Source organism: Poecilia reticulata, chromosome 20, assembly GCF_904066995.2.
Source record: "Poecilia reticulata chromosome 20, P_reticulata-male-v2, whole genome shotgun sequence".
In the NCBI taxonomy this organism is placed as follows: domain Eukaryota; kingdom Metazoa; phylum Chordata; class Actinopteri; order Cyprinodontiformes; family Poeciliidae; genus Poecilia; species Poecilia reticulata.
The window spans coordinates 21,970,968-21,992,708 of record NC_088849.1 but is presented as its reverse complement, the minus strand read 5'-3'; the positions used below and the strand labels follow the sequence as shown (position 1 = coordinate 21,992,708).

The window sequence follows — 21,741 nt, the reverse complement described above, 5'->3', positions numbered from 1 at the left end:
TTAAAATTTCCAAGCTTTTTGGCAGAAATCTTTTCCTGCTGGTTTTTCTATCTACAATGGCCCTAAACACAGTCAACACTGTTTTATTTGCTACTTTCAGAATTTATTTACTACTTCAATAAAAATATACTACTTCATAAAGTAGTATATTTATACTTCATAAAAAATATACTACTACTTTTACTACTTTAAAAAAAATATAGCAGTTTAATATAGTAACTGCTATATAACTGCTGTAGCTATTTAACTAAACCACTTCCGAGTTTTTAGTTTTAAAAAGTTTGTTGAAGATTCACAAAAATTTTTTCCAAAAACTCCCACCGTTGATGTTAGCTTAAAATACTTTGATACCGTTAGCATTTTCCTGACTATTTTCCTCCTCACCAAACTTGCGACCAGAAATGTTTGTACACGAGGAAACTGAATATAGAAAATGGAAACCAGATTAAGTGTTTCTACTGTAATGTGAGGCTCTACCAGATCGGTGGCTTCAGTTTGAACAGCTTCTCAGCCGCTTGAGTCGCTTTGGGAATATCGCTAGCTAGCATGCTAACGGTGAAGAACTGGCCCACGTCCCAGTAGTTGTTCATTTTCTCCAGGGAACCTTTACGCCCCAGCAGGCTGTTTAATCTCACACCTAAAAAACAAAAATAAACAGTTAATAAAACCACTAATCTGCTGAGAAGAAGACACTACAACACAGCTTTGATTTAGCCCAAATTAAATGTTTTCAAGCTGATCACTTTCACCCTGACAGCTCTATTTATGAAACACAAGAAAATCAAAACAAATGACACTTTTTAAGAATTTTACATTAATAATTAAGATTGAGTTATATATGAATCTCTAAAAGAGAAATTTGTGCTTCACCTAACTTTGGTTAACCAGTTTGTTATACAATTAAAACTGACTAATTTGGCCTTAAGTGGAAATGGTAGAAAAATAGATATTTTAAAAATATTTAAATTATATATTTTTTTCTAAAACAAGTAAAAGATACATTTTTAAATACACAAATTTGACGCTAAACTTAAACTTGAGTAACCAGATTGTTAATTGATTTGCCCTTACGTAGAAATGCTATAAGAAGAATATTTTAATTACATATTTTATTGCTTTAGAGAAAATGATAAGTTCAAATACACACATTTTAAAGCTATTAAAGCCAAACCAGTTGTAAAATATATTTATTGTTTCAAATGGTAAAACAACATATTTAAATAGAAAGAACATGAATAAATTTAAATTGTCCTTTTTCTTTATATTTATGACTAATTGTGGAGATAATCTTAGAGTTATTTTTACTCTAATAATGTAATTTAATTGTAAAAATATAAAGACAACTGTTCTACTTTTGTTTTTTATCTTGGTTCCGTATTTGGAGCAGTTGACTATTTTAAAATATGACAGATTATGACTAAAATAACTGTGACTTTCTGTTGGTAAATAACATTCCTGACATTCACCACATTTATGTAACTGAAATAAGATAATTGTAAAATTACTGAAAATCATCTTATAGGCGACTGTCTTTTGCATCCAAAAACGTAAAGAGTCTAACAACCAATTTTAAACGCAGCAGAACATCCACACAAATAAAAAAAACTGCCATCAAAGACAAACAGCTTTTAAAAAAACCTGGATGCTTAAAATCAACAGATCCTGTGACTCTAGGAAATAAATGAGAGGTTTCATGTCACCTATTTTCCTCAGTTCGATGGAGCTCTCAAACTGCTGGCCAGCGACGATGAGGAGGACGGCCAGGTTAATGCCAGAGTAGAGAGTGGGCTGCAGCTCAAAGCCCTTCCTGTACCTGCAGACCAAACAAAACAAAACGTATAAACTGACTCTAATAAAGAAAAGAGAACCACTTTTAAAATGAGTCTCTTCTCACCACTGTATGGCATTATCTCTGTTTACTGTGTCTTTGCAGTCCGAGTCGAGGAAAATGTCCTTGTAGATCCGACCACAGAGGCAGAACATGTCCGGGGCGGGATGTTCGCTCGTCTGCAGCACCTGGAGCATCACTCTGAGAGCCTGCTCCCGGTCCCTGGGACTGTTCCTCCTGCAAACATTCACACACTTAAATATAAAGCCTGATCAGGCGAGATTCCTGAAAGTTACGGTTACTTTCAATAAAACTCCAATTTATAATTTGGAGTGTGTTATAGCCATTGGTTTGTAAGTAGATTAATATTATGGAAGGTTAATAAATGGATCACTTGTTGGAGTTAAGTTTTAAATAATGGGATAAAAAAAACATAAAAAAATCACTAGGTAACCAGTTTAAAAAACAATTTATCCTTTACTGGAAATTTACCAGTGTCATCAGCAAAGTGGCAAATGGAAAAAAAATAGGAAGACGTGACAATAACCATAGATAATACAATAAAAATGAGTCAGAATTCTGAGATTAAAATTAAAAAAAAAATTCTGATTTAAAAAAGTTTGCTTTTTTCTGAGGCACTAGTCCTCTTCTGTATTTTTAAGAACTGCAAAACAAATCAAAACTTCTCCAGATTGTATAGAAAGCTTGAATTTTCTGCATCCCAGTCTGGCCTTTAATGCTCCAAGAAACCAAACTAAAACAGAAGTACTGCTTACAGACAATACTAAAATGTGTTTTATTAAAGTTTTCATTATTTTGTCACAAAAGAAAAGCATAACATGGGTATTGTTTACCTATTGAGAGCAAAGGCGTAGTGGAACTGGATCATCGGTTGGGTTGCCAGATCACACGTAGGCAGCGTCTCTAGAGTCTCCACAAGCTTCACCATAGCATCATAATCCTGTTTATCAGGTTTAACACAAACATAAACAGGTAGAAAAAATTTTTCCCAAAATAAATACGACACAACAATTTATTTTCATAGAGGATTTTTTTAAAAATCGTCATTTGAGTACCTGTATGTCTCTGTAGGAAAACAGCAGGTTCATGACGATGTCCTGCGTTAGGACCTCAGTGTTGTCCATCCTGAGCTTGATTCGGGCCAGCTCCTTGGCCAGCTCCTCTCCCTGGTACTTCTCCCTGGCCTTCCTGATGTCATTCAGCAAGGTGTCCTTAAAAGAGGCGCTGAAAAAGATGACGAATGGGTTGAAATTGGAGCGAGTGAAAATTCTGTAAAGTTAAAAATGGCGGATAAATTTCGCTTCAATTGAAATGGGAAGCGAAAACTTCAACTGTTTATCACAGTGGACCGTCGCCTATTCCCGGTTCAGTATTTGTAGGTTTTGCTTTAGAAGGTAAGTCCAAATTATTTGTGGAAAATGCGCCTGTTTAATTTTGTTTTTGTCGAGCATATCTAAAACATTCGAAATACCTAGCTATAATGCTACTTGACACGCTATTGGCTGGCGTTTGCAAAGCAGCCAATCCAGGAGCGCCGTATCTTTTAGCTTGGTGCTGATTGGCTGAACTCCGAAGAGTGACGGATAAGAAAGACGTTGATCTTAGTTTAGATTCTGCGGTAGAGAGAAGACGGTAACACGATACATATTGACGTATATTTGGTGTTTGAACTATTAAAATGGACAGTTTTTAGAGTATGTCTAACGCATTCATAGAGTTTAGCTGCTCATGGGCACTTTTGGCTGTTAACTCCTGCGAATACAGGGGTTAACTATCTTAAATGCTTTCTTCTTTGAAATAAACGTCTGTTCAGACAAGAACACAGACATTCCCTAAAGGTACCAGTAGGTGGCAATAAAATCAAAATTAAACATGTAAACAAAAAACACCCATTATGACCATAGGGACTGGTTCTCAACAATGATGGCTCATTTTGTTTAAAGGCAGAAAACCAGCCATTGTAGTTGTTTTTACCACATAATACACAAAGTGTAAAAATAAACAAAAATGTAAAGGCACATTTCAGATTTTTGGAAGTAGGATTTATTTGAGAAGTTATAATTTGTTACTTTTACCCAGTGGTGGAGGAAGTACTCAAAAAATGTACTTAAGTAAAAGTACAAATACACAGACAAAAATGTACTCAAGTAAAAGTCAAAGTACCACATTAACATTTTACTTAAGTAAAAGTAAAAAAGTACTGGTTTTTAAAAATACTTAAGTATTAAAAGTAAAAGTACTTGCTAATGCATTGCCTAATCACTAATATCATTAAGTGAACCGATCATATGATCATATGATCATATGCCACAGATAAAGCATGTTTTTATTGCGTTTATTCTGTAACATAGTTTAGACTTAGATATATGATTCTATGCATCATAATTTTAGGGATGGAAACATCTCGTCTCCTGTCCTAACATAACATGCACTTCACTTTTTTTTTTTGAAAGAAATCCAACTGGCAGAGGAGGACATGGAACCAAGGAGTCACGTAGCAGAGTTGTAGTCTGGACCACTGAACCCAAGACCAAATCAAAACCAGCACCCCGTACTACATGACAATAAAATTTAGTGCACCTATCAAAACTGCTTCTCAAATTGATCTGAAAGATTCACTTTCCCACCTAGATATTAAATACTTAGAGCTGAAATAAATTTAACCAGTATCAATTCAAACTCTTCTTCATTCTGTTTTGCTTTCATCTCTGTGCCACAATACACAGAGGTCTCCTGCCATCCCTAAAAAAATAACGCCCTGTGCGGTTGCCCATATTGCCAATGTCAGAAATAATAATTGTCTGCACCATTAAACATAGCAATTAACAACGCTCAACTATGAACACTGTCCAAGGCCCAATAAGCAACAAGTAACCAAACAGGAGGAGCACCGTGACTGTTCTCATCCTCCCTCCTGCTGCAAAGTCTGCCACCATGACAGGTGACGAAAACAAAGAGCAATGAGCATGCTCTGTGTTCTTATGTTCTTGTTTTATTTATTCACCAATTAAATATAAAAATATTTTAATGAAATAAAATAGCTACTGCAGTGTACGCAGAGCATTACAAGAACAAAGAACGGCTCTCACTGAGGCTTCAGTACTATAGGACTTAGTCAAGATCCGTCCAGAAGAATCGGATCTTTCCTGAATTTCATATTACTATATTGCACTTTGGTCACAGCGTTGTCCCCTATCTGCGACATGTCAGCCATCGCAGATGCAACATGTGTCTCAGTCAATACAGCTAGCTTTGCTAGCATCACGTCCACAGATCTTACCTTTCTTTAAGCTTTCCTTCCAAGTGACGTTAAAAATTGGACGAAGTCCCCACCGACTGTGAAAGCAAAGCGCTGCTGATTTTACATGTCGCCATATCTTATGATTTATGCAGCGCTTCCGTACTATTACATTACTGACGCTCAGAGGATGTCTTGTCTTGGAGCTCCGCGTGTGAGTAAAGGTGGAGCCGATGGGTGACAACAGACACGTAAGTCACATTATTGCTCGGATTTTACGGCGCCACCTTAAGTCCCTGAACTTCACATTTTAACGGAAAAAAAAAAACACAATGTGACTTGGATGTAACGAGTAACGCGACAGTTTTGTAGAAATGTAGTGAAGTAGAAAGTACAGATACTTACTGTAAAATGTAGTGGAGTAAAAGTAGAAAGTATCCATTATTAAATCTACTTAAGTAAAGTACAGATACACGAAAATTGTACTTAAGTACAGTAACGACGTACTTGTACTTCGTTACTTCCCACCACTGCTTTTACCTAATGTATAAAACTGTCTTAGCACCTTTGAATAACAACAAATAGGCTGTTCCCACAGGCTAAAGTACAGATGCCAAACTCCAGGCCCGTGGGCCAAATCCGGCACACTATAACTATTCATGTGGCCCTCTGCCATACATTGAACTTTAAGATAACGGTTTTGCACTTAAATGTTATTTTACCAGTCAAATCAATTCAGTTTTCATTTGTGTAGGGCCAAATTACACCAATGTGAAAATATGTTAAATGTTATTGCTACATTTTAAGAAGTACTAATTAAACATAGAGAAAATGACAAAATTTTAACAGATAGTTAATTTTATCGGTAGATTCTGCCACAACTGACCCTTTCAGGACATTCATGATCTTAATGGGGCACAAATTAAAAATGAGTTTGACACCCGTGGGCTACAGCTAATGGCTAGTTAGCATCATTGTTTACCTTTATTGCAGCAGCAGACAATATGAATTCATGCCGTTTAACTTTTTCTGATGCAATATCAATAAAAATGCCTAAGTTGGGCTTTTTGTGATGAAATATTGTTTTGAAATAAACTGTTACGTGTTCTTTTAAAGTTAATTGCTTTTAGGATAATGTGTGTTCAGTTTTTGACTGAAATATTTGTTCTTCCTCAGCAAAAGAAATCAAACTCAGTCCAACTGGTTTGAGAAGATTTGTGAACATCAGTTTCAAATGTGCCACACAGGTACTTTCTAGCATCGATATTGTGAATTCTGGCCTCTGTTACCATTTTATTTGTGCAAAATCACTACATAAATATATCTTTTGAGTGCAGATGTTTATTATAATTGTAGGAGAGAAGTGTTTTTGTTCCTGTCTCACCATGATGTCACATGGATGTCCTTCAGGAGGCTGGTGAAGCGGTCAGTCAAGGGGACGCACAGCGGCCCCAACAAGTTGTCCCAGCTGGGCTGCATGTACTCGCTAGCCCTGCGCTGTGCATCGCTCTCGCAGCACATATACTCATGGTTAGGAGTCACAATGTACGGGATGAAGTAGTAATTACCGCTGGAAGCCTGGAGGAAGAGAGGGCGGATGTTTGAAAGATAACAAGGAAATTACAGACTTTCAAAAACCTGCAAATGCAGATGTAATAGAGTTACAGTGCAGGTAAACACACAGAGGGCAGGTGTGAAGGGACTCCCAGGTGGAGGAACAATAGAGGGAGGGGAGATTAGAGGGTAATTAATGACGGGGATCAGAGAAACATCATGACATCATCAGCAGGTTGGCTCTGAAAAACCCAAACAAACCCTCATTTTAACGAGCACCACGCTAAAGCAGCGGTGTTCAAACTTCTGGACATCAAACCACAACATTTTTTATATTTTTGTACTTGATTATAATTGCAAAAACTATTTACAATTTTCATTTTTATCTGCCAAATAAACAAACTAAGCAGAGTGGATCTTCATCAGCTGCCTGAACTGGCAAACCAAATTTATCCTGGACATTTCTGAACGTATGTAACACGTCGCTGCATGTCTGGACATGGAGCCATAAATCAGCTCATGTTGAACACTATTGGCTAAGAAAAGAAGGAGTTCCAACAATGTTCTACACAGAAACGGACAGTCGGGTGATAAAGCCCCTTTCAGATCAGAGTTCCTCAATAAACATGCAAAAGCGTTATGGGGGTTAGAACCACAGAAACACAAAACATCACAGGAAAATAAAACATAAAAAGAGAATAAAACTGATTAAAAGCCACTCTGAGAAAATTGGTCTTTAGATGCTTCTTAAAAGAATGAACAGAGTCACAACAGAGCCAAGATGGAGGTAACATATCGTTCTAAAGGGTTGGCAACAGGCTTTAAAAGAAACGATTAAAAATTATTGAAATGGTAGCCAATGTAAAGAAATTAAAACTGGAATGATATGATGGTTTTTACTGTTAAGATCTTTCTTTTACAAACACACAACATGCAGTTTTGAGAGAATCGCACCTAGAAATTGTTTGATTTGAGCCATTTGACAGCTCCAAAAAAATGTCCCCGTTTGATATGCTGGACACAGTTCTTCATGGAGGACACTTTTAGATTTTCAGTTGGCTTAACAGAACAGTAGATCTGAATATCATCAGCATAGAAATAAAAATACATGTCTTGGAACTGCCTGACTGTCTGGCGTAGGGGGAACTTAAATAAAAGAAAAATAAGAGGTCCAAAAATGGAGCCCTGTGGTATCCCACATGGCAACCTCTTGGATTCTGACATTAAAGCTACAGAATGTAACTGCAAGTAAAATCATATGTGAATAAGTTTGTTCACGCAATAAATCTTTAAAAAAAATATGCTGTGCCATCATCCTCCAACCACTTCCTGTTGTCGTCTTCTTTGTAGTTTCCGCCAGTAGTAACAAACGGGTACTTGATCACATGACTTGTGTGATACAAAAAAAGTATTTCTATTGTAGTTTTGTTAAATACACTCATCCACCTCATTCTAGCCCTAAAATTTTTTAGCAATAAAATTTAGTTTGTTTTTTAATTGTCATGTTTCCATTACACGAATTTACTTTTGTAATTCCAATTTGCGCAATCGGGTCAATATAAATGCAGCTACTGACATTCCTCTCTGGATCGTCGAGGCCTTCATTTGTTAGTAGTTTGCTGTTTTGAGGAACTCTCTCTGCATGCTTTGCTGCAGGCAGGTTACGTACTTTATTTCTCAGTCCAGAGCCTCGGTATTCTGGAGGCAGCTGAATCCAAGGGAAGCCTAATGCTGGAGGACGACTGGCCTACTCCATACAGGCAAGCAGAGAAACACAGTACAATAAGCACCGACTTCTGGTAAAACCTGCTGCTAACAAGCTGTCAGGACTCTGTTCGGCTGTATGTAGTGAGAAAGAGAAGCGCAGTTCCACGAAGGAAAAGCTTGTGGACGTGCATTCCTGAATGCATTTCAGCACCAGAGGACTGACTGTACATGTCATGGATGCTTTTCCTGGAAACGCTGTGTGCACATAAATCACATAAACATGCAGAAACTTACTGTGTTTTTCTGTGCAACCATGTCCTGCAAAAAACACAACAAAGAGTGAGTGTATTTCAGAGCATGGAGGTTCTAAGGAGAACTTTCTGTGCAGCACACACACAGATCTGGAAATAACTTCCTGGATCACTTTGTTCTGAGGCGCTGTGACGGAATGGCATTCATGCACTCTGGTTACACCGAGTGTTGTGCACGCGTACCTTCAGCGACTGGGCCGTGTCCGGGTCGGTGTCGTGGTACAGGATGACGTTGTTGGCCATGTCGAAGCTTTCCCTCACGCCCAGGTGGTAAAACAGCGACGGCTGCCGAAACACGTCGCTCATGTCCACGACGGCGATGTCTGGAACGAGCCGGCAGCAGGTGATTACAAGAGGAAATGTAATTTCTTTTTAGCAACTCAACAACGTGCGACCAAAATAGGTCTGAGTAAGATCCCAGATTAAATTCACAACTTGAGTGTTTTTATACTTCCATTCGGGCGCTTTAACAAACCACATAGCTGCTTATTGGCAATAAGTTCATGTTTTTTGGTGTCTGGAAAAATGAGCCGTTTCAAAACCCAAAACCTGCCGGCACTGCGCCGTTACCTAGCAACCCAAGCCAAGCCCGTTACATAGCAACCCCAGCTGAGATTCCAGAACATTTCATTGGCTGGTTTTAACGCTGTATGCACTGTACACTGCAAAAACACAAAATCCTACCAAGTAGTTTTGGTCTAGTTTCTTCTGCAAATATCTTTGTGAACTGGAAATAAGACAAAACTAACTTACAAGTAACTTTTCAGCAGGATTTAGGAGTTCAAGTCAATAATTCCTTGACGTTGATGACAACATACTAGTTCCATTGGCAGATTATTTTACTTTTAACAAGACATTTTCCCATGTTATAAGTGAAATAATCTGCCAATGAAACAAGAAGTTTTTTTATTAATATTAAGGAATTATTGACTTCAAATAAGCACCCAAATCCTGCTGAAAAGTTACTTATAACTCAGTTCTGTATAATTTCAAGTGTACTGAGATATTTTCATTTAAATCTGTACCAAAAATACTTCGTAAAATTTGGTGTTTTTTGCAGTGTACAAAGGCTGCTGGAAAAGACAAGTGCCACTGGATGGCAATTCAATAGACTTGCCATCCAGTGAGCATCCTTGTTGGCTGTGCAGGAGGCTCGACTTCTGCCTATCAAAGATATATATAGAACTTTTTTTTGCTGAGCTAGCATGACATTCAACAGTTAGCATGCTAACATAAGTCAGTCTGAGTGTTTTTGCATTCTCTGATTGTTACATGGTCTTAGCTGAACTTGTCCACGCATCCTTAAAAAGTCTTAAATTAATGCCTCTAAAATGAAGGCCATGAAATTTCTTGAATTTGTTTTAAAAAATCAAGTTAGACTTAAATACGCTATTTATAGGTCTTAAATTGGGACCTATGAATAACGTATATTATGCTTTTCTCGCGGAACTTTTCTGTCATGCAAAAGTCTGAGTCGCACTCAGATATCTATATTGAGAGTTGAGGCTACCGCTAACTCACTGCTAACATATCCTTGCTGTCTGGCTAGCTAACTAGCTAGCTTTTTTGCGTCCGTCATGGGTAAATTTATCGCCAGTTGGCTGGTTGAAAGTTTACATTTTTTCTGTGGAGAGTCTTAAATGTCATTCATAATAGTCTTTAACAGGTCTTAAAAAGTCTTAAATTTCAATTGGCGTAACCTGCAGAAACCCTGTTATAACTGGAATGATTCACAACTGTCTTGTTTTTCTTGAATAATATTTCTTACTGTAGAATGATTAACTTTAAGTATTTTGGAAATTCTTCTCATGTTCTGTTCTGTAAGGTATTTTATTGGCAGTGTTAACTCTGGCTAGAAAAACTACTAAAACTCTTCTTTTTTCCTATTTAGAAGTTGTGATACAGGTGAAGAGCAAGTGCACCAGGCCGTTAATTTCCCACTAAAGTCATATTAAAGCACAAATGGATACGTCTTTTTCTGATTACTTAATCAACAGCCTTGGGAACTCTTGGTTTTCTGTGTCTGTAAAAACAAACAGTGTGTATTTTTTAGTGAAGATATGAGCAGATTCCTTCCTGGAGCAGGTGGCTGCTCCAGATTCCAGGAAATCATGAAAACCACAAGTCCTGGCAGCGATCCAAATGAATGAAACGCTATATCAGCATGAGTGAAGAGAACAAGAACAAACATGCAGAAACGCTTTCATGTACAGGCAAAATTAATAAGAACAGTCTGCCAACGACTTCCACACTTAAAGTAAACGTAAAGCGTTCATTAAAAGCATGTATCATAAATTATTTGTGATTTTACTAATCAATAAAAACATATTTATTGGCATTGCAACAAACAAATCTTTGTTACAATAGCTGTCCAGTTTTTTCCATTGATTTTTATATTTGGAGATTATCTCTGAGTTCTGCACAGCTTCTCTCTCTGTAATATAAATGTTGCTCCTGGATTGGCTGATTTGAAAACGCCACCCAATAGCGTGTCAACTGTACTTTCCAATATTTTAGATCTTTTCTATGATGAAAGCTGCAAATATTTGACAAATAATTTCAAAAAAATTCTACAGAAAACTCTGCGAATGAACTGTGAATATGCGATGGACCACCTGAAATTTTAAAATTAAAAACGTCCTTCCCTGTTTTGCATCGTTCCCTTGCAGTTTTCCTTCTCTTCATCAAAGAAGGGCTTACCCAAGATACTGTCTCCTTGGCTGAAGATTCGTAATCAAACACCGAGTTCAGCCAAGATCCACAGATATACAGCAGGATAAACGTTTCCTGGCTTTCTGTTGCTGCTTATTAAGAAATTCAACAGAAGCATTGTTCAGGCGGTTAATCATGTCTACGTTAACGTGCTCTGACAGGTCAGAATCCACCAGGGGGGAAGACTCATCTTTTCCCATCTTTGTCTCCCTTAAAGGGATCTGTTACGAAAAATTCACATTTTGCACGTTTTTGTACTTCCATTTGCGACTCAGCTAAGTTAATGCTTTATGGTGTCTGGAAAATGAGCCGTTTCAAAAGAATCCCAATTGTAAAGTCACATTTGACAGGCACTGTCCAGTTACCTAGCAACCCCAGCAAAGCTCAGCCCGTTACCTAGCAACCAAATTTGAGCTCCAGAACATTTGATCAGCTGGTTTTACTGCTGTTTTTCCTGTACAATGGCTGCTGGAAAAAAACAAATGTTTGGTTGTTCACTTACTATTCAGAAACCACTTGCTGCATTCTTATTGGTTGTGCAGACGGCTCTACTTCTGCTTATCGAAGAGGTACGGTTGTATAATTGAGCATCTGTTTGCAGCCATTTTTGTGTGCGGACGTAAACAAAAAATGCAAAACTGACCAGGCTAAAATCTCACTGTCTAAGAATGATTTTTGTGCAAAAATGTAATGAATATATTTTGTATAAATTATAGATCCATCCTAGCCTGTTCAAGGACGCACAATACGTCACCTTTAAATCGCCACATGATCCTGATTTTTTTTTTTTTAGCTTATCCCATGGACATTTATCATCTTACTATCAGTTCTGGGGGCCTGTGTAACTAAACCTTGTAACTGTGGCCACGTTGTCTGCAGCAGAGGTGTGGACAGTATCACAGGGTATAAATAGCTGCCAATTAGAAGCAGCTCTGATTTCACTGCATAGATCTTTGAAGACAGAATGGGGGATCACGTGAATGAAAGAGAGAATCTGGGTGAAGAGTTAATTCTGTTTACTTCAGGGTGGCCGAATTAGTAGCATCACTGGGAGATGAGAATATATTGGACAGGAAGCAAAGCATTGAGAGGACAGAGGTTATTTGGTTTACAGAACCAAATAACACAAAATCTTACCAAGTATGTTTAATCTAGCTTCTAGTGCAAATGTCTTATTACACTTAAAATAAGACAAAAACTTACAAGTAACTTTTCAGCAAGATATAAGAGCTTAAGTCAATAATTCCCTAATATTTATGAAGAACTACTATCAATCACTCAATCAAATTTTATTTTATTACACATTTCAGCAGCAAGGCATTTCAAGGTGCTTTACATAATTAAAGAAAAAAAATTAAAATAAAAACAGCATGTGACATTGAATAAACAGTAAGAAAGAGATAAAAAAACAAACTAGTTCTATTGGCAGATTATTCACTGACAGATCGGGACAAATGTCTTGTTACATGTGAAATAATCTGCCAATGGAATAAGTATTTCATCAATATTGAGGAATTATTGACTTTACTTTGCACATTTTGCTACAAATGATCAAACGCTCACTATGCTCCTGTATTTTAGGCAATAAAATGTTAATTTTCTTATTTTTTTAAAAAGGAAAATGAATTATATGTTTATTTGCATTTTGTATATATATTTAAGATTGTATAAAATATGTTTAAGTGAAAATCTGCAGAATGCTGCAATTTTTTAAATCTAATTACTGGATTAATCATCAGAATGATTAATAAAACAATTTATTACTAAGACAATGTTAATTGCAGCCCTAGATGGATGGATGAATAAATGAATGGATGGCTAAGTTAAGTCAATAACCGTCTATCTGATGGATAGACAGATAGATAAGTGGGCGAATGAATGGATGGATGGATGAATTAATCGATGGATGGATGGGTGGAAGAAAACACAGCACTTTTCTCCATTCTTCTTTTTCTTCTCATGAACATAAATAAATTTCCAGAACTCCAGGGCGTGTAGAACCCAGAGTTCTGCTCATTTCTGGGGTCTTGAATAAGGTTTTCATCAGAAAGATTAAATTCTCACGAAAATCCAATGGCAGAATTTGTTTTTAGGAAAAACATGGAATTTTCTGAGCTTGAAAAGTCAAAAATGTGCTAGAAAAAACAGAATTTTCTAGATTAATCTCAGAAAAGTTCTAAGAAAAAAGAGAAAATTATTTAAAAAGTAAGAAATTAAGAAACCCTTAATTTTTGAGTTTCAAAAGTCTAACATGTGCTAAAGAGAACTAAGGAATTTTGATATTAATCTATTTAAAAAAAAATAAAATCAAGAAAATCTCTGAGTTCCAAAAGTCCAAAACTTACTACAAAAAATATTTTTTTTAAAATTATTTTTCAGAAATGTTCCAGAAAAATTAAGAGCATTTCTAAGCTTGGAGGGTCGAACATTTGCCAGAAAAAGAAATGTGATTTTGAGTTTTGAAACTCAGAAATCTCCAAGTTTTTTCCCCAAAATGTCTGGGGGTCTCCCCCCGAAATTTACTCTTCGTTTCTCTATCTGGCCAAACGCCATCACAGGAATCGTGAGTTTTCCAAACCAAAACAAAGTAAAACGTTGATCTTGAAAATCTTGAAAAACAGACGCATTGATTGATTACACTTTCGATTTACAGCTGTGAACCCGTTTCGGTTCCGACCCGAGGAACCCACCTGCATCGTAGAAGCTGTCCAGCACCGCCGTCTCTCCAAAGTCCAGCCGTCCGAAAGTGACGGTGGTGAGCAGGGCGCTCTCCGCGTCGCAGGCTCTCTGCAGGCACTGCAGCGCCCCGGACTCCGGGCTGCTGGCCATAACCGCCTTCAGCCCGTCGTTCAGGACGTAAACAACCCGCAGGGAGCGCTGCTTGGCCGGCGGGCTGGGGCTGGACACCTCGCCGCGCTCAGACGCGCACACCCCGGCTGCATGTTCCCCCACCATATCGGCGACCTGCGCGCTCTGACCCTGATCCATGGCGAAGAGAGTCCGCTGTTTACCTCCTTCCCTGGCTGCCCGTCCCGTCCTCTGCCGGCTTACCAGTGGAGCACCTGTCCTGGCCGCAGAGGAGCGTGTCTGGGGTTGTCCTCCTGCATCTCCGCCTCATTGACTCACACCGATTATTTCGCACCAGGACGCCCGCTTTTCCAGCCGACTGGATCCGACCAGATGAGGAAAAGCAGAAGGGGGGGAGTCTCAGGAAGTTTAATTGTTACTCCGAGGCGTGCAAGTCTGTCTGGTTTAAAGTTTCCAGAGTGGGAGGCGGCTGACTGAGCCTGCTGGCCAACTCTGAAATGTTATCACTGCTCTGCTGTCTAAATATATAACTGCGTCCTGCTGGAAGAAACACTGACAGGGGCGCTTCTGGCATGAACATGGCCCCGGGGCAAGCGCATCCTTCTGCCACCAACCACACATCAACTCCTTCCAACTAGACTATTACACAAAAATAAAAATAGTAACTTATCAGAAAAAAATAGAATCAACCAAAGTAATAAAATAATCCTTATCCCACCTATACTGTATTTTGTGATTTTGTCTCAACTTCACCAAAGAAAAACTTTTCAGCAAGATAAAAGCTTGTTTTATGTAAATAATTCCTTAATATTGATGGCAAAGTTCTAGTTCCACTGGCAGATTATTTCACTTATAACGGGGAAATTGTCTTGTTATAAGTTAATTTATCTGTCAGAGTAACCATGACTTTTTCATCAATATTATGGAATGATTTACTTAATATAAGCTTCTATATCTTGCTGAGAAGTTACTTGTTTCATCTTATTCCAAGTGTACTAATATTTTTGTAGAAGAAACCAGGCTAAAAATAGTAGGATTTGGTGTTTTTTGGGATTATGAAATAAGATTCTATAATAATGTATTTTCTTGTCATTACAAGATCCAGATCTTATTATTCTGAGCTCTTTTATTGAAATTATGAGAAAAGATCTCATGGTTATGAGATTTCTTCTTGTATTTATCCGGATGTACAAACCGTAGCTCTGTGTCACAGGGTGTTTAATCACTGACTGGTCAGCTGATTAACTTCCTCATTACTGTTTGACAAATTACTACAATTTGACCCAAGAGGGTTTGTAAGTTTTATAACTTTTTCTGCCAAATATTATCACATAATGCACTGCCTTTTACATTTTTCACATTAAAAGCCCAATCAACAACGCATTTTATTTGGATTTTATATGATATGCGCTAATTTGTGGTGCTGTAAAGTGGATAATTGTTCAGATACGTAGATGTATCTGAATAAAGGGGATTTGCACTTTTACGTTTTTGAAATGTAAAAAGGAATGTAAAACATATTGTTCTCAAATAAAAATGCAGCATAAAGCATAAAGTATTACAGTTGTAAAGTAGGAGCAAATGACAACATTTCAGCTTTTTTTTTTTTCTCGCTGTAACTGCAGTTGAAAATCTGTTTGGGATGAAATGTTCACATACGGACACAGTTTGAAGACTAGGAATACTTTTTCGAATATTTCAACCATTACAGATATTTTCTGGTTTACTGATTACTTGACGAATAAACATTTATCAGATTTTTTTCACGTAAAAAAATGCTGCTGTTGCCAAAATCCAACTGTGGTTTTTAGCAACAGTTGTTACAGCAACTTCTTCTTTTGTTCACTGAAACATTTCATTACTTATTAACCGTTTCTCTAAGTAAACCCAATTTAATTCATTACAGAAGACACACACATACAGTACATAATAGCCTCTTTATTACACTGAAATATAAAAGTAAATATATATATATTCATTTATCACCATCTTGGAGAGAAAGGACCAAGTCAAGAAAACAACTTGTAGCCTCAGTTGTAGCAGTTTTCTTTGTCATATGAAAAGACAGAAAAGAGAAGAAATAAAAAGACTTATAATCTGAAACAGGAAGGCCACAGTGACGGGTTTGTCATAGATTTTGTGCACACGTAAGGAAGGGAGGCAAAAACAGCTGCACATGCTGTAATACAAAAACCACACATAAGCACACACTTTACCTTCATCTACCCATGAGGACCTGGAACCTTCTACATTCACTGAACCCTGTTAATATTCACTGAAAAGGAACCGTTTCTGTTTATTCATGCACTTTCAGTTATACGTTTTCATGTTTACACAAAGAAATTATTTATATTATCTTAAATGTGCTTCTTAATATTTCTCATTTCTGTAAAGGAAAAATAAGATTTGTTTTTAATGCCAGCAAAATCCCAAAATATCCGATATTCACATAATGTGATTATTGACAAACGACATGGTCTTCTATTGGTGATTTTTCTTTTGACCTGCTCCTGTTTGAACTGTAACTTACTAGTTGACCCCCTCTGAATGCTGGATAAATGCAAAAATATCCTTAGTTAAGTTTTAATGTTAGGCTTCCAGCACAGTACATATATTTTAACAAGGTTAAGATTTCAAAAATTTAAAGTCAGGTTTATTTGACCATTTCTGAAATCAGTTTTAATGTGAATTTAGAACAACACCCAAAGCTGTCAAAGTTTCAACCATCTGACCAACCTCACATAAAAATGGATAAAAGCAGATGTGCAATTATATAACTGTACATCTTTGAAAAGCATAAGTAGAGCCTTCTGCACAAACAGCAAGAATGTAGCAAGTAGTTGCTGCATTTCTAGAAGGTAAGTCAACAAAATAATAAAATAAAAAATTGTCTTTTCCAGCAGCCATTGTACAGCGCATACAGTGGTAAAAGCAGCTGACCAAACAAGCTGGAGCTCCACTTAGGTTGCTTGGTGACAGGCTGAGTTCGGTTAGGGTTGCTAGGTAACGATGCATTGTGACTTAGCAGGATCTTTTCAAACAGCTTGTTTTCCAGACACCAAAACACATTTACCTGTTGCCAAAAAGCGTATAGGTAGCATTCTTAAGAGGTTCTGCTGTTTTTAGAAACAATTGAGACCCAAATGGAAGAACAAAGATACACAAAATGTTAATTTTGCATAAAAGGCCCCCTTTAAATTTCACCTAAAATCTACAGCTAGTTAGCTGAAGCCTGGATGCAGTGGGTTGGTCCAACTGGTCAAGAACCACCAACACACTGGAATGGATACACACCCTAACAAAATGTATTCAAAATATATGGACTATGCTGGTTCAACAACTTCAAATAACTACCAATTCTGCCAAAAAAGAAGAAAAAAGAAAAACGGGATTCTATGTATATATTTTGACCTATTTGAATACTTTTGACCCTGTGTGGATTAGAGGAAGACACAACATATACCTGCTTTTATTTTTCAAGACATGGCTGCTTGGTCTGCTGTCTTTTCATAACTTCTAAATTTGAGGCAGTGTTGCATTCAGACCAATAACCTGATGCAGAAGAAAAATGTCCTTTTAGCATAATGAATGTCCTGGATGAATATTTGTTCTAACAATCAACCAGAATGTTGATTGTTAGAACAATCAACATTGTTCTAACAATCACCAAACATCGCCATAAAGGGCGATGTTTAATTGCCCTTTACGTAAAGGGCGATTAAACATAAAGCAAACATTGACAAAATATCACAGTAAGGCAAAAAGTAAACTAAAGTATTGTACGAACTGAAGTCTTCTTTCCTCAGTAATGTTTAGAGGAAATTACTGTGCTTTTGTGTGAGTTTTTAATCATTATAAATCATAGTCTACTTTATAGGCTCATAAAAAATATCTAAAATATTAATGTTAATAGATTTTGAATGCTTAGAAAAGGACATTGTGCTGTCATTGGTCCCTCGTTCATGTAGATTTAAACAATAAAAAAGTAAACAAACTTACTCATGGCACAAAAAATGAATCTTATGGTTTAAACTAGTTTAAGTGTTCAGAATTTTATTTTTGATTAATTGGAAATATAGTTTCTAAAAATGTCCCCATTTTGAACCTCAATACGTCAGGTCCTCACATCGCATGAAAACAAACATACAAACACACACACACATGCACACTTATACACCCAGACTGGAGGTGAAGGCCGCAAAGTGGACGCAGAACTGCACAGAGGTCTTCTGATCAGACCAGGCTACAGAGGCTGAAGTTTCCTTCACTCTGGGAAACTTAAAACAGTACCAGGCAGCCGCGGCTCCAGGGGCGTCCTTGTACCGGTGGCACAGCGAAGATAGCAGTAAACCAAACAGAGAAGCCTCTTTAACAGAAGGTAAAAAAGAAAGAAGTAAACGCAGGATAAGGCGGCTTAGAGGGGAGGAAATGTGGCTGAATCCGTGGTGCTGAATCGTCGGTGATGGTGGCGATCGTTTGGCACAAACTTAGTTTTGGCGGAAGTGTCAAAACCAACAGTGAGAAAGTTAATTTTTTTCCTTTTTTTTGTTTGTTTTTTGTTTTTTAATGTGGCCTCAGATGTGATGAGAAATTGATTCTTCAGTCCTCATTTGGACAGGCTCTTCTTTATGTGCTCTACTTCCACCTGTGAAATAAAGCCAAGATGCTAGTTAATATTGCACACTGTTTGCAAAATTTAAAGGTTTGACACTGATGCAGTTTTTGGAAAAAGTTTCACACAAATTTAACTTATTCCCTCGGTAAAACTACAAGCGGTTCATAATTGTGAAGTAGAATGTAACCAAAAATGTCCTTCTATCGTGTCTGTGTGCACTTCATTGAAATGTTGGGAAAAGCAAAATTTCCTTTCAATCCATGAGAAAACAAATAAACATTAGAAAATTATTTTCTATATTTTTACAGATATAGAAAATATTAGTAAGGAACGAACCGTTTTCACATGTGTAAAGCAAAACCTAAAGACAAAAATACAAAAAGTCTTCTATACACAGGCCTCACTTTTCAGATCTTTATTTCTAAAAAACATTAAAATCTGTGTTCAATTGTTCCTCTTCACAATTATCAGGGGCTCAATCTTGTGTTGATACTTAGAAATGTGGAAAAGTTCAAGAAGTATGAACACTCTGAATACCTATAGGTCAAATTTACCGTCTCACCTGTAAACTAACACGTATCTTCTTCTCCTCATCCAGCGCGTTGGCTAGCTGCTTCATCTCCTGCCTGAAACGCATCACAGTAACACTTTGACTTTCTTCATTTCCAAGAAGGAAAATCAAACAAAGAGAGGCCCAGCAGGCAGCCTCACCTGTGCTGGTGCTTCAGCAGCTCTATGGAGGCTCTCAAGTCTCTCAGTTGGTTCCTGAGTTCCTCCAGCGTCGGCGGCGTCGGCGTGAGCGGCGACTGCCGGAGCTCCGGGGACGGGGTCAAACCCGAGGAGGAGGACGGGGAGATGGAGCGGTGGCAGGAGTTAGGCGGGGGCAGGATGGCGGGTTTGTGCAGCGGGGCTTTAACGTCATGTACCTGTGGAAAAAAAAGAAAAGAAGATGATTTAAATATTTTAGCATCACTTGATAGAAGAGAACTACGGTGGCCCTGAAGTAGAAACCACTTCAACAAATCCTTAAACACAAATTCAAAAACACAAAAACATGAAGAAAGCACAACTACTAATTAATAAAATACATTAACAAAGCCAAGCTAGAAATTAGGAAGACATAATTCCATTAACTGACTAAAAAACACATAATTAACATTAAATTAAGAAAACACAACATTAACTAAGCAAAACTGCAAATTTAGAAAATACCACAACATTAATAAAGCACTACTAAAAATAAAAAAACACAACATCAACTAAGCACACTGCAAAAACACAAAATCTTACTGAGTGATTGTGGTCTAATTTCTAGTGTGAATATCTTAGTGTACTTGAAATTAGACAAAACTAACTTCCATGTAACTTTTCAGAAAGATATGGGAGTTTATTTAAGGTCTATAATTTCTTAACATTGATAATAATTAACCCTAACCCTAAAAATAATTCGTTTTATTAGCAGATTATTTCACTTATAACAAGGAAAAATGTCTAGTTACAAGTGAAATAATCTGTCAGTGGAACCAGTTATTTTTTATTAATGTTAAAAACTTAATATTAATGAAAACAAGCTCCAATATCTTGCAAGTTAATTTTGTCTTATTTCAAGTATAGTACAATATTTACACTACAAGCTAGACCAGAATCTCTTGGTAAGATTTTGTTTTTACAGTGCACAACTAGAAATTAAGAAAACACAACAACATTAGTTGTGTTATAATGTAGCACAACTACCCCCAAACAAACATTTTTTCTTTTTAAATATTATTTTAAATTTGTAGTTGTGTCTAGTAATTTGTTGATATTTGCACTTCAGGGCCTCCGTAGAGAACAGAACTGGAGGAAAATATAAACTTTGGAAAGGAAAATTAATGGTTTGGCTCCATCTGCTGGCCAAGTGAAGAACAAAACAAAAACCAAGAGGGGGAGCAGTGGTCTTACTGGGATGACTGGGACTGCTTTCTTGATGGGGACGGACTCCTGGTCGTCTTTCCTTCTGTCCTTCCTGTCCTCCACCGTGGGAGACTCCAGCTCTATGCTGGACAGAGACGACTGAAGAAGAAAATAACAGCAGCTGAAAATCTAGAAACAATCAATAATCCAACAAAAACGATAAATCTGATCCAGTATTTTAATGCAGTTTCTATTTAGAATATCATAACACCTGAAATACGACAAAACTAACTTACAGGTAACTTTTCAGCAGCTTAGAGGAGCTTCAGTTATTCCTTAACAATCAAAGTCCTAGTTTCACTGAGATTATTTCACATATAACAAGACATTTTACAGTGTTACAGGTATTACGATTTTATTCTTGTATTATTTTGACTTTATTGTCAAACCAGTTTACTTTTGTAACATAATGACTTTATCCTTGAAATTTAATGTATTTATTCATTTATGTATCTTTTTTCATCATAGTTCTACTCATGAGTATAATTTTTTGTTACTCTACCACCACTGGTCTAAACTGAAGCTGAATTCTGATTTATTGCAAATAAACGTAGTGGCAGAGGTAACTGGAAGTAGCTGTAGTGTGTTTTAGTTTCACGCCTGTGCAGGTTGTCTAACAGAAACCTCCGACTGTGGTTTTGTGACTGGGGCAGGAGGTTTCCTGAACACTCACAGGTGCGATGATCTGGGAACGAGGCCGGCGGTCTGTGACTCTCGGCCGCGACGCCGTCGGGTGGTTCAGCTTCTCTGTGGAGGAGACGACCGCATCCAGGTCGAGATCTGGACACAGAAACAGACATTCGGGGTCAGGGGTCAACTTAGTTCGTTAGCCAGCTAGTTATCAATGTATTTCAAGTCATATAATGGAAGAAAATGATGCATATTGTAGCCCTAAGTAGGTAAGAAAAGAGTAAAAAACACATACAGTACATACAGTAAGAACAAGACATTGACTTAGTCATCAAATTAATGTTTTATATAATAACACTGTATT

General features: G+C 37.2%; 2 protein-coding genes across 7 annotated transcripts in view; both read right to left on the bottom strand.

Moving 5' to 3' along the window:
* map3k15 (mitogen-activated protein kinase kinase kinase 15) overlaps positions 1-14,679 on the bottom strand; it is a 35,740-nt gene extending 21,061 nt beyond the window's left edge. The window contains exons 1-10 of one of the 3 annotated variants that reach the window (XM_008396466.3): positions 14,062-14,679; positions 8,843-8,982; positions 8,643-8,666; positions 8,311-8,388; positions 6,472-6,665; positions 2,905-3,073; positions 2,683-2,789; positions 1,895-2,065; positions 1,701-1,813; positions 478-637 (exon numbers count right to left, since the gene is read on the bottom strand). In XM_008396466.3, coding sequence (XP_008394688.1) covers positions 478-637; positions 1,701-1,813; positions 1,895-2,065; positions 2,683-2,789; positions 2,905-3,073; positions 6,472-6,665; positions 8,311-8,388; positions 8,643-8,666; positions 8,843-8,982; positions 14,062-14,359 — 1,454 coding nt within the window. In that variant the 5' untranslated portion in view covers positions 14,360-14,679. The remainder of the gene's footprint in view (positions 1-477; positions 638-1,700; positions 1,814-1,894; positions 2,066-2,682; positions 2,790-2,904; positions 3,074-6,471; positions 6,666-8,310; positions 8,389-8,642; positions 8,667-8,842; positions 8,983-14,061) is intronic. The other 2 variants (XM_008396464.3, XM_008396465.3) reach the window with 2 other exon arrangements.
* A 1,418-nt stretch (positions 14,680-16,097) lies between these two features.
* The window catches only part of sh3kbp1 (SH3-domain kinase binding protein 1), a 68,308-nt gene continuing 62,664 nt past the window's right edge, over positions 16,098-21,741 (bottom strand). For all 4 annotated transcript variants that reach the window (XM_008396468.3, XM_008396471.3, XM_008396470.3 and 1 more), the window contains 5 exons: positions 21,421-21,527; positions 20,736-20,846; positions 19,506-19,720; positions 19,357-19,420; positions 16,098-18,824 (listed from right to left, as the gene is read on the bottom strand). In XM_008396468.3, the coding sequence (XP_008394690.2) occupies positions 18,786-18,824; positions 19,357-19,420; positions 19,506-19,720; positions 20,736-20,846; positions 21,421-21,527 (536 nt within the window). In that variant the 3' untranslated portion in view covers positions 16,098-18,785. The remainder of the gene's footprint in view (positions 18,825-19,356; positions 19,421-19,505; positions 19,721-20,735; positions 20,847-21,420; positions 21,528-21,741) is intronic.